General features: G+C 43.3%; 1 protein-coding gene across 1 annotated transcript in view; it reads right to left on the bottom strand.

Moving 5' to 3' along the window:
* Positions 1-13,665, bottom strand: part of LOC311146938 (voltage-dependent calcium channel beta subunit-associated regulatory protein-like) — a 34,788-nt gene that overhangs the window by 17,427 nt on the left and 3,696 nt on the right. The window contains exons 3-8 of the mRNA XM_084183553.1: positions 8,329-8,474; positions 6,309-6,370; positions 6,026-6,188; positions 5,219-5,393; positions 4,897-5,040; positions 3,943-4,171 (exon numbers count right to left, since the gene is read on the bottom strand). Of these exons, the coding sequence (XP_084039679.1) occupies positions 3,943-4,171; positions 4,897-5,040; positions 5,219-5,393; positions 6,026-6,188; positions 6,309-6,370; positions 8,329-8,474 (919 nt within the window). The remainder of the gene's footprint in view (positions 1-3,942; positions 4,172-4,896; positions 5,041-5,218; positions 5,394-6,025; positions 6,189-6,308; positions 6,371-8,328; positions 8,475-13,665) is intronic.

Raw genomic sequence — 13,665 nt, 5'->3', positions numbered from 1 at the left:
CCATAGTGGAGTTTGGAGTGTGACTGTTTGAGGTTGTGGACAGGTGTCTTTTATACTGTTAACAAGTTCAAACAGGTGCCATTAATACAGGTAACGAGTGGAGGACAGAGGAGCCTCTTAAAGAAGAAGTTACAGGTCTGTGAGAGCCAGAAATCTTGCTTGTTTGTAGATGACCAAATACTTATTTTCCACCATAATTTGCAAATAAATTCATTAAAAATCCTTCAATGTGATTTTCTGGATTTTTTTTTCTCAATTTGTCTGTCATAGTTGACGTGTACCTATGATGAAAATTACAGGCCTCTCTCATCTTTTTAAGTGGGAGAACTTGCACAATTGGTGGCTGACTAAATACTTTTTTACCCCACTGTAAGTATTTGATACATCAGAAAAGCAGAACTTAATATTTGGTACAGAAACCTTTGTTTGCAATTACAGAGATCATACGTTTCCTGTAGGTCTTGACCAGGTTTGCACACACTGCAGCAGGGTTTTTGGCCCACTCCTCCATACAGACCTTCTCCAGATCCTTCAGGTTTCGGGGCTGTCGCTGGGCAATACGGACTTTCAGCTCCCTCCAAAGATTTTCTATTGGGTTCAGGTCTGCAGACTAGCTAGGCCACTCCAGGACCTTGAGATGCTGCTTACGGAGCCACTCCTTAGTTGCCCTGGCTGTGTGTTTTGGGTCGTTGTCATGCTGGAAGACCCAGCCACGACCCATCTTCAATGCTCTTACTGAGGGAAGGAGGTTGTTGGCCAAGAACTCGCGATACATGGCCCCATCCATCCTCCCCTCAATACGGTGCAGTCGTCCTGTCCCCTTTGCAGAAAAGCATCCCCAAAGAATGATGTTTCCACCTCCATGCTTCACGGTTGGGATGGTGTTCTTGGGGTTGTACTCATCCTTCTTCTTCCTCCAAACACAGCGAGTGGAGTTTAGAACAAAAAGCTCTATTTTTGTCTCATCAGACCACATGACCTTCTCCCATTCCTCCTCTGGATCATCCAGATGGTCATTGGCAAACTTCAGACGGGCCTGGACATGCGCTGACTTGAGCAGGGGGACCTTGCGTGAGCTGCAGGATTTTAATCCATGACGGCGTAGTGTGTTACTAATGGTTTTCTTTGAGACTGTGGTCCCAGCTTTCTTCAGGTCATTGACCAGGTCCTGCCGTGTAGTTCTGGGCTGATCCCTCACCTTCCTCATGATCATTGATGCCCCACGAGGTGAGATCTTGCATGGAGCCCCAGACCGAGGGTGATTGACCGTCATCTTGAACTTCTTCCATTTTCTAATAACTGCGCCAACAGTTGTTGCCTTCTCACCAAGCTGCTTGCCTATTGTCCTGTAGCCCATCCCAGCCTTGTGCAGGTCTACAATTGTATCCCTGATGTCCTTACACAGCTCTCTGGTCTTGGCCATTGTGGAGTGGTTGGAGGCTGTTTGATTGAGTGTGTGGACAGGTGTCTTTTATACAGGTAACGAGTTCAAACATGTGCAGTTAATACAGGTAATGAGTGGAGAACAGGAGGGCTTCTTAAAGAAAAACTAACAGGTCTGTGAGAGCCGGAATTCTTGCTGGTTGGTATGTGATCAAATACTTATGTCATGCAATAAAATGCAAATTAGTTACTTAAAAATCATACAATGTGATTTTCTGGATTCCGTCTCTCACAGTTGAAGTGTACCTATGATAAAAATTACAGACCTCTACATGCTTTGTAAGTAGGAAAACCTGCAAAATCGGCAGTGTATCAAATACTTGTTCTCCCCACTGTACTTCCAAAGTTGTGGCAAACTGGCTTAAGGACAACAAAGTTAAGGTATTGGAGTGGCCATTACAAAGCCCTGACCTCAATTCTATAGAAAATGTGTGGGCAGAACTGAAAAAGCGTGTGCGAGCAAGGAGGCCTACAAACCTGACTCAGTTACACCAGCTCTGTCAGGAGGAATGGGCCAAAATTCACCCAACTTATTGTGGGAAGCTTGTGGAAGGCTACCCGAAACGTTTGACCCAAGTTAAACAATTTAAAGGCAATGCTACCGAATACTACTTTATTGTATGTAAACTTCTGACCCACTGGGAATGTGATTAAATAAATAAAAGCTGAAATGAATCATTCTCTCTACTATTATTCTGACATTTCACATTCTTAAAATAAAGTGGTGATCCTAACTGACCTAAAACAGGGAATTTTTACTAGGATTAAATGTCAGGCTAACAACATTGAGGTAAGAAGCTATCCATTTTGATACATGACATAGGCCTTTAGTATTTTCATATTTTGATGTATGCTTTCATATTCAATGTGAAATGTCCCTTTTCGATGATTTCCAAAAAAAACTAGTGTAGGTTTGCGAAATCTCAAAGGAGCTTCAAGCGTATGCTACCACGATACTTTACAGTTCAAAGCCTGCATATTTCAGCTCCTGTCATCCTAATTGTACTTTTTGGGATCTGCGGGAAAAAACGTAAAAGAGGACCACTGCAATATAAAATCTCCAAAAGTTGATGCGAGTAAGCGGCACCGATATAGGCCTAATGTTGATGATTTGTTACAGAAATACCGCACTGAGTGACTTTTCGGTGGAAATGAGCCTGGGCCTGGGTGGACACCCTAAAAATATGAATACATTGCGTGATCATTGTGGAACGGATACATAAACGTGGTTGTTTGCACCTGTTAAGACAGTGATGTGCACATTCCAATGATCCAATGCAACAGTCTAGATGGGATGAACGGGACAGTAGGAACAATTTCTGATAGCGGGCTTAGGAAACACTTTTTTGTAGGCTATTCTTAGAATGACATCTTTGGAGCATTGTTCATTACCACTGCCACTGTCTGCTTTCTCACTTTATGACAGTGCTATTGTAAAAATGGCCCTACAGTATAAAATGTATGGTAGCCTGACAACAATGAGTTAAAGCAATCAAATCCAATGATAATCGACCGTCCGTAGGATGAGGTGCCGCTATTTTTTAGGCTAATCTACAGTATAGCCTACTATGTTATTCTATATAGGATATTCTCCAATTCAATTTGATACCCTGTCAAAGAAATGCACGGTTGCATGATTTCATTAGTAATTGGCACTGAGAGCAGAGGCGATCAATGTATGCAACATTGGTCATTCAATGTTTTAGGTCATATCTAGCTGTTTACATAATTTTGGAGCCCAATGTCATCTAGTGACATACTTTACTAAGTATGTGTGATCTGTACTGTTAACTGAGTCTTATGGACAAGTCATCAAGCCTGCATGTGTAGTTATGGTGACCTGCATGTGTGGTCCTCTGTAGCTCAGTTGGTAGAGCATGGCGCTTGTAACGCCAGGGTAGTGGGTTCGATCCACGGGACCACCCATACGTAAAAATGTATGCGCACATGACTGTAAGTCGCTTTGGATAAAAGCGTCTGCTAAATGGCATATTATTATTATTATTATTATTATAGTTATGGTGACTCCAGGGGTGATAATAAGGCATGTGCATTCATTTGAATTTCAAGACAAGGGCAGTTAAACTTGTCTCTTTCTTCTTTTAAGGTAAACATCCAAAATACAAATTGTCTTACTTTAGCTGCTTCGATTAAACATTTTGATAACTGTTAGCCTATACTTTTTATACTGTAAGCATTTCAAGTTGCATGAATCAACATTGGAACATTGGTTTCAATGGTCATCAAATATTTACTTTGCATTGGTTTTACTGGAAGATATCTCAAAGATATAGGCCTAACTATCTCACTATGTAAACTTCTTCCACTACCATTAATATGAATACTTTCAGTCAGCTGAGCAAGCACACAAAGGTTCTACTGAACTTCCCTTTCTAGTTTCAATTTCTATTTTCAGCGCAGTTCATACATAATAGTCCAAAAGGTTTAACTTAATAATTACCAGACACATGCCTCTAGCCTCACTACATGACCTCTCACCTTTGGCGTCTAGACTGGCGGCACGATGGCTGCTGTCAAACTTCCACTTCCTGAAGTAAGGCCCTGCCCCCTCCAAGCTGGCATGACGTCTCAGTTTGCAGAAAAACTGCAGAACAGAACCCTGGTGGCCGGGGACCGGAGACATTCCCCTCACTCGTCTCGTCCCTCTCATCCGACTCTCTCGCTCTCCTTCCGTCCTGACCCATGCCCCGTCCCCTACGGCCTCCACCTGACAAAGCAGATAGAGGGAGAAGGAGAGAGGAAGACAAAGATGGAGAGTGAGGGATGGAGGAGATATTACTTAAGACAGGCAGCAGTAGCTAAGCCTCTAGTGAAACTTTTCAGTCTGTGAAAGTAATGTCCCCTCCCAACTTCCTGCAGCTCTCCTTCTCTAATGAGTCATTTTATATAAATATAAACTGTCCTATTTTATGTGTACTATTGGCAAGTTTTTTTCCCCCAATCACTTTTGACTTCTAGTGGTTTTGACAGGACAGATATGAGCAGGCCTAGAGATCGGGAGATACTGTAGATATAGAACCCAAACCCCCATCAGCAAGGGGCATGTGTGGTCCGGAATCTGGATCGTTACCGCTACATCAGTCTGTATTGCCATTTAAAAAAAAGCTAGAATCCTTAGTTGCTACATACCCATTGACTCTTAAAGAATACCCCACCAGAACCCCAAATATAAGCATGTTTTACTAAAATGTTTGTAAACAATGTAATCAAACACTGTATAGCCTCAAAACATGGTTAAAACTATACATTTAATATCATGGATGGTCAGTCCTTGCATCCATAGCTCTGTCTTTGAATTTGAGAGTGGTTATATTTATCCAGCCCCATTCCCTTAGCGTTTTAGCGAAACAGTGGCGGGGAAAACATTCTGTTATTGTTTCAATTAAGGATTCTAGATTTAAGTGTGTGTATAAAATCATGTATAACACTCACGGTTCTAGAGCAGGGGGTCGGGGGGGACAGGATTGGCGGACTGTGGCTGAGTCTGGGGTCCAGTAGAATGTAGTGGTGGGTGTCTCCGGGGAGGGCACCACTAGAGCTCTGGCCCAACCAGGTGCGCACAGCCCTCTCAGAAGACTAGGGACAACACACAAGGTTGAGTTAGGATCATCAGGGAAAAGCAATCCCAAGGCTGAGTAGTTAAAGCAGCTAGCTATTTATCTACCTTCCCAGACACCAGAAGTTCTAATGCGCCCAACCAATGAATGCTGGTTTTTTTTTTTGCTAAATGTAAACGTCTCAGAGGCTTGTTTACCTGGAAGAGGGGGAGTTTGGGAGCAAGTGGTTTGTTGACGTTAAGGCTGCTGCTCTCTGTAGACTCACACTCCATGATGGTGAGGATCTTTAGGGTGGAGGGAGGGAGGGCCAGGTGGAGGTGGGTCAGACGGGCCTTCTTCAGGTGATGGAAGTCCCCTTCTGTAAGGGTGTACCTGAGTAGGAGGAGAGGAAGGAAATGGTATCTAACTTTAATTTAGTCAGGAGTTCCTATTAGATAAAGAGATTGTGTTTTTCAAGGAAGACCTGGCTTCAAAGACCTTAACATTGTATGGAGACAACGCTCCACTTCTACCATCAATCTGTACTTGTGTTGCACCCATAGAGAATGATAGAGGACTCTTTTTTAAATCTGTCCCATTATGACATCTGTGAGCGCACAGGCAGCGCCATTGAGGCCATCTCCATTTTGAAGTAGTACATTTTCTTCTACTACTACTTGAGTTGATAAACAAAATGAAAGGGTACATACTGCCACCTGGAGTTGTTTGAACAGGTATGAAGCCAAGGTTGCCGATTTACTGCCACCTGCAGTTATGGAATGTTTGCTCACAAGCATAATTCATCGGCTGATCCCTCCTGATGACCCGGATGGAATTATGTGATCCTTCCTTAACCCATTAGAAGTCCCACCCAGTTGACTACTTCAAAATGATGAAAGTCCTCAATTGCACTGCCCATGCTAAAACTGGCTTTTGGGCCCTAGAGTCCTCTATCTATCTCTATGGTTGCACCATCAACTTGAGTGATACACGGCAGCCATTTTGTGAATAACATTGTCCTATACCTGCGTCCTTTGTCCTGAGTCTGACTCTCCTTTTCGTAGAGCGCTGACTCATTGAAGGAGACGCGGCGTCCAGTAGAGCAGGTGGACATGAACCTGTCGGTCTCTTCATCATGGCAGCTAGACGCAGAGAGAGCATCTGACTCATCCAACCGGATGGTGATGTCTGAAGAGAGGAGAGGAGTAACAAATAAAGAAAAAATAAAAGGAGAACGGTGTCAGTTGCTATGGTTTTGATCAAACTTATTCTGTATCTAAACTGAAGTAGAATGTACATCCTCCATACCTTGTGTGGGCAATGAATCTTCCACATAGGTGGTGTTAGTCTTCTCTGGATCATCACTGGCCCTGCAGTCAGAGGAGAGAAAAGAGGAAAATAGAGAAAATACACTGAACCAAAATATAAACGCAACAATTCTAAAGATTTTACAGAGTTTTTTTTTTTTTTAGCAGACACTCTTATCCAGAGCGACTTACAGGAGCAATTAGGGTTAAGTGCCTTGCTCAAGGGCACCGACAGATTTTTCACCTAGTCGGCTCAGGGATTAGAACCAGCGACCTTTCGGTTACTGGCACAACGCTCTTAACCACTAAGCTACCTGCCGCCCGTTACAGTTCATATAAGTAAATCAGTCAATTTAAATAAATTCATTAGGCCCTAATCTATGGATTTTACATGACTGGGAATACAGATACGCATCTGTTGGTCAAAGGTAGGGGCGTGGATCAGAAAACTAGTCAGTATCTGGTGTGACCACCATTTGCCTCATCTCCTTCGCATCAGGCTGTTGATTGTGGCTTGTGGAATGTTGTCCCACTCCTCTTCAATGGCTGTGCGAAGTAGCTGGATATTGGCGGGAACTGGAACACGCTGTCGTACCCGTCGATCCAGAGCATCCCAAACATGCTCAATGGGTGACATGTCTGGTGAGTATGCAGGCCATGGAAAACTGGGACATTTTCAGCTTCCAGGAATTGTGTACAGATCCTTGCATCATGGTGCCGTGCATTATCATGCTGAAACATGAGGTGATGGCGGCGGATGAATGGCATGACAATGGGCCTCAGGATCTTGTAACGGTATCTCTGTGCATTCAAATTGCCATTGATAAAATGCAATTGTGTTAGTTGTACGTAGCTTATGCCTGCCCAAACCATAACCCCACCGCCACCATGGGGCACTCTGTTCACAACGTTGACATCAGCAAACTGCTCGCCCACACGACGCCATACACACCATTTGCCATCTTCCCGGTACAGTTGAAACCAGTGTGCCAGTGGCCATCGAAGGTGAGCATTTGACCACTGAAGTCGGTTACGATGACGAACTGCTGTCAGGTCAAGACCCTGGTGAGGTTGACGCCCACGCATATGAGTTTGACAGTTTGTACAGAAATTATTTGGTTGTGCAAGCCCACAGTTTCATCAGCTGTCCGGGTGGCTGGACTGATCCCGCAAGTGAAGAAGCCAGATGTGGAGGTCATGGGCTGGCATGGTTACACGTGGTCTGCAGTTGTGAGGCCGGATGGGCGTACTGCCAAATTCTCTAAAAGGACGTTGGAGGCGGCTTATAGTAGAGAAATGAACATTCAAATATCTGGCAACAGCTCTGGTGGACATTCCTGCAGTCAGCATGCCAATTGCATGCACCATCAAAACTTGAGGCATCTGTGGGATTGTGTTGTGTGACAATACTGCACATTTTAGAATGGCCTTTTATTGTCCCCAGCACATGGTACACCTGTGTATTGATCATGCTGTTTAATCTGCATCTTGATATGCCACACCTGTCAAGTGGATGGATTATCTTGGCAAAGGAGAAATGCTCACTAACAGGGATGTAAACAAATTTGTGCAAAGAATTCAGAGAAACAAGCTTTTAGCGCGTATGGACTATTTCTGAGATCTTTTATTTCAGCTCATAAAACATGGGACCAACCATTTACATGTTGTGTTTATATTTCTGTTCAGTATAGTATTATTGGTACTCCCTCTTTACTCTTTGCGTGCAAAAATAGAACTGTCTCCAGACAAAGATTTAATGCTCATTTTTATTTCACTGAGCAGTAATCCACTTCTAACATAATCACCCTAACACTGTCTCCTAATCCCTCTATGCAGACATGCTACAGTATTATGCTGTTTTATTCAGGGTTTTTGTTCATACACAATACACATTGGGTATGCTCAGAGTAAGAGTAAGGGACATGACCTATAATACTGTAGTTGTGGTTACTGTAGAGGTGAGAAGTACGTGTGTGTGTGTGTGTGTGCATACGTACCTTGCGTATTTGTGTGCGTGTTACCTGGAGTAGCGGCGGCCGCCCACACAGCAGCGGTGACAGAACAGCAACAACACGGAGAGCAGGATTAGAGTGCCCCCAGTGGACACACACAGCAGGATCAGCAGGAGCACATAGTCCTCCACCCGCCCTGCCAACACTGGCAGCTCCTGTATAGAGGGAGAGACTACTAGGGTCAGAGGCCTAGTACCATTTCTGCCCCTAGTACCTTACCATAGCCTAGCCACTACCCTTTTGAGTCAATGGGAGTAGGTAGAAGTTGCCCAAATAGATCTGTGGTAAAGGGAACTTCTATCTCGAGGGCTCTTAAAGAGTGACCGATTCTGCATGTTTCTCTCTGTTGCTCATTAAGAAAAAAAAATAGATTTCAGTCTAGGGGGGTGTGGTTAGATGTGGCCGTTACTGATGTTTGTCCCCCATGAGACATCATAAGAACAAATCCAGTATCACTTCCTCAAAATAGATAACTCAAGAAATCTGTACTTAAATTTGAAGTTTTTACAGAGGAGGTTTTAGTCGCACAATTTTACATCTAGCTAAAGGTGTTTGGTGCAGTATTTCTCAAGCTAAAAAAGACGTGTTGTCTTATGTAAACAAAGTCTGATCCACTGTGCTGATGGGAAGGTCTGTCTCACTGTCTGTGTGTTCTGCGGTAGGATTGGATATAGTGCAATCACCGCAGCTGTGTATCCTGTGAGCATTGTCTAAATCAATACCCAACCATCAAGTAAGTCACTTACAAAAGTCCGTTTTGGACTAGACTGACTTTATGACCAAAATGATCCTATTTACACTTTGTAGTCAATTTTGCCACTAGAATAAATGTTTGACTAATATCGATTCCACATAGGCTGTTTTCTATCCAGTGGCAACCCGTCATTCAGGGCAGGTGGGGCAGAAGCGGTTTATCTAAAAATATATATATACACAGTATCAGTCAAAAGTTTGGACACACCAACTCATTCAAGGGTTTTTCTTTAGTTTTACTATTTCTACATTGTAGAATAATAGTGAAGACATCAAAACTATGAAATGACACATATGGAATCATGTAGTAACCAAAAAAGTGTTAAACAAATCAAAATGTATTTGATATTCTTCAAATTAGCCCACCTTTGCCTTGATGACAGCTTTGCAAACTCTTCGCATTCTCTCAACCAGCTTCACCTGGAATTCTTTTCCAACAGTCTTGAAGGAGTTCCCATATATGCTGAACACTTGTTGGCTGCCTTTCCTTCACTCTGCGGTCCAACTCATCCAAAACCATCTCAATTGGGTTGAGGTCAGGTGAATGTGGAGGCCAGGTCATCTGATGCAGCACTCCATCACTCTCCTTCTTGGTCAAATAGCCCTTACACAGCCTGGAGGTGTGTTGGGTCATTGTCCTGTTGAAAAACAAATGATAGTCCCACTAAGTGCAAACCAGATGGGATAGCGTATCGCTGCAGAATGCTTTGGTAGCTATGCTGGTTAAGTGTGCCTTGAATTCTAAATAAATCACTGACAGTGTCACCAGCAAAGCACCCCCACACCATTACACCTCCTCCTCCATGCTTCACAGTGGGAACCACACATGTGGAGATCATCCATTCACCTACTCTGCATCTCACAAAGACACGGCGGTTGGAACCAAAAATCTCAAATTTGGACTCATCAGACCAAAGGACAGATTTCCACCTGTCTAATGTCCATTGCTCGTGTTTCTTGGCCCAAGCTAGTCTCTTTAGTAGTGGTTTCTTTGCAGCAATTCGACCATGAAGGCCTGATTCACACAGTCTCCTCTGAACAGTTGATGTTAAGATGTGTCTGTTACTTGAACTCTGTGAAGCATTTATTTGGGCTGCAATGTCTGAGGCTGGTAACTCTAATGAACATATCCTCTGCAGCAGAGGTAACTCTGGGTCTTCCTTTCCTGTGGCGGTCCTCATGAGAGCCAGTTTCATCATAGCGCTAGATGGTTTTTGCGACTGAACTTGAAGAAACTTTCAAAGTCCTTGAAATGTTCTGTATTGACTTACCTTCATATCTTAAAGTAATGATGGACTGTCATTTCTCTTTGCTTATTTGAGCTGTTCTTGCCATAATATGGACTTGGTCTTTTACCAAATAGGGCTATCTTCTGTATACCACCCCTACCTTGTCACAACACAACTGATTGGCTCAAACGCATTAAGGCACACCTGTTAATTGAAATGCATTCCAGGTGACTACCTCATGAAGCTGGTTGAGAGAATGCCAAGTGTGTGCAAAGCTGTCATCAAGGCAAATGGTGGCTATTTGAAGAATCTCAAATATATTTGGATTTGTTTAACACTTTTTTGGTTACTACATAATTCCATATGTTATTTCATAGTTTTGATGTCTTCACTATTATTCTACAATGTAAAAAAAAGAAAAATCCTTGAATGAGTAGGTGTGTCCAAACTTTTGACTGGTAGTGTACATGTTATTGAATCATTTCATCTAAAATGCTCACGTTCGTCAACGAGCACCTGCGTAGCCAGGCACTAAAATAGAATAAATAAAATAGGTTCTATTTTTGACGGTTGATGCGCTGCAAGACCCGCCTCTCCCATCTCCTCATTGGTTTTTTGGAGCATATACCCACGTGGGTGATTGAAAGATGAACTGAGATCCACACTCCAGTCCAGTTGGTGGTAATGCACTTTAAAGTTGGTTGCCAAATGACATATGAAGTCCACAGAAGAAGACGAAGACGAATACTACTACTACTACTGAAGGAGGAGAGATTACTATAAACTAACTAGGCTTCCCCTTTTATCTGTGGTTTAAATGTCGGAGTAGAGAACACACGATTTTGTGAGACTCAAAATGGGTTAAAATTCTACAAAGATCCAGAAAAAAAAGGACCTTGTGCATTTCAGGTAAAATAACAACCCAATGTTTATATCCCAGGACAAATTAGCTAGCAACAGCAAGCTAGCTAGCTAAATGGCCATGAATGTTTCATGTGTTTAGACCTGTCCCCAAATGTATATACACTGCTCAAAAAAATAAAGGGAACACTTAAACAACACAATCACACTTCTGTGAAATCAAACAGTCCACTTAGGAAGCAACACTGATTGACAATAAATTGCACATGCTGTTGTGCAAATGGAATAGACAACAGGTGGAAATTATAGGCAATTAGCAAGACACCCCCAATAAAGGACTGGTTTTGCAGGTGGAGACCACAGACCACTTCTCAGTTCCTATGCTTCCTGGCTGATGTTTTGGTCACTTTTGAATGCTGGCGGTGCTTTCACTCTAGTGGTAGCATGAGACGGAGTCTACAACCCACACAAGTGGCTCAGGTAGTGCAGCTCATCCAGAATGGCACATCAATGCGAGCTGTGGCAAGAAGGTTTGCTGTGTCTGTCAGCGTAGTGTCCAGAGCATGGAGGCGCTACCAGGAGACAGGCCAGTACATCAGGAGACGTGGAGGAGGCCGTAGGAGGGCAACAACCCAGCAGCAGGACCGCTACCTCCGCCTTTGTGCAAGGAGGAGCAGGAGGAGCACTGCCAGAGCCCTGCAAAATGACCTCCAGCAGGCCACAAATGTGCATGTGTCTGCTCAAACGATCAGAAACAGACTCCATGAGGGTGGTATGAGGGCCCGACGTCCACAGGTGGGGGTTGTGCTTACAGCCCAACACCATGCAGAACGTTTGGCGTTTGCCAGAGAACACCAAGATTGGCAAATTCGCCACTGGCGCCCTGTGCTCTTCACAGATGAAAGCAGGTTCACACTGAGCACATGTGACAGACGTGACAGAGTCTGGAGACGCCGTGGAGAACGTTCTGCTGCCTGCAACATCCTCCAGCATGACCGGTTTGGCGGTGGGTCAGTCATGTGGGGTGGCATTTCTCCATGTGCTCACCAGAGGTAGCCTGACTGCCATTAGGTACCGAGATGAGATCCTCAGACCCCTTGTGAGACCATATGCTGGTGCGGTTGGCCCTGGGTTCCTCCTAATGCAAGACAATGCTAGACCTCATGTGGCTGGAGTGTGTCAGCAGTTCCTGCAAGAGGAAGGCATTGATGCTATGGACTGGCCCGCCCGTTCCCCAGACCTGAATCCAGCGCCATCCACCAACGCCACGTTGCACCACAGACTGTCCAGGAGTTGGCGGATGCTTTAGTCCAGGTCTGGGAGGAGATCCCTCAGGAGACCATCTGCCACCTCATCAGGAGCATGCCCAGGCATTGTAGGGAGGTCATACAGGCACGTGGAGGCCACACACACTACTGAGCCTCATTTTGACTTGTTTTAAGGACATTATATCAAAGTTGGATCAGCCTGTAGTGTGGTTTTCCACTTTAATTTTGAGGGTGACTCCAAATCCAGACCTCCATGGGTTGATAAATTAGATTTCCATTGATAATTTTTGTGTGATTTTGTTGTCAGCACATTCAACTATGTAAAGAAAAAAGTATTTAATAAGATTATTTCATTCATTCAGATCTAGGATGTGTTATTTTAGTGTTCCCTTTATTTTTTTGAGCAGTGTAGTTGGTTCAGAGTTCGTTTTGATATTTCAACCTGCGTGTCTGGATCGCGTCTGGTGTTGATGTACAAAATCAACATTAGGAGGGAGGATAATGAAAGTTCACAGAAGTAACCTAGAAGGTAGACCTATCAATTAGTTATATTGTTTTTACTGATATCAATTTTGTTTATGAATTATTAAGTGATTAAAACTAAAAATTCCTTTACCATATTGGTAATGGAATTTGGGGAAAAATCTATAACATAATTTCTACAATTGAATTGGATACAACGGGAAATCATAGTAGTCACAAACAACAGTTGGGTTCACAAGTTTGGACAGCACAGTACAGTAAAGAAAATAAAAGTACAGTATAGTACAGTACAGTAGAGCAGTACAGTACACAGTAGAGCACACTAGAGATGAGTACACTATAATTTACTGTATTGTATTATACTTTACTGTACTGAACTATACTCTACTTTATTGTACTGTACTGCGCTGAACTATACTCTACTTTACTGTACTGTACTGAACTCTACTGTACTGAACTCTACTGTGCTGTCCTTTGATGTCCAGACTTGTGAAACATAGACGTCAATGATTGGTTCAGATTTGGTCCGGTCCGGACCAACCAAATTTGGTCTTGTTTGGGGGCAGAGCTAAAAAACTAAAATAATAGCCAGTGTGTAGAGTAATATCCAAATATGCAAAGAAGGATATTGCATATGTATGTACCTATTTAGGATACATCACCATGAAGAGAATTACATTAATTTCCATAATTATGCATTTCTGTGTAGTACAGATCAGGGACCCATGATTAAATTATGTTACCGCAATTAA

The sequence above is a fragment of the Coregonus lavaretus genome (assembly GCF_964263955.1).
Source record: "Coregonus lavaretus genome assembly, chromosome: 19".
NCBI lineage: Eukaryota > Metazoa > Chordata > Actinopteri > Salmoniformes > Salmonidae > Coregonus > Coregonus lavaretus.
This window is presented reverse-complemented; position numbering and strand designations above follow the sequence as displayed.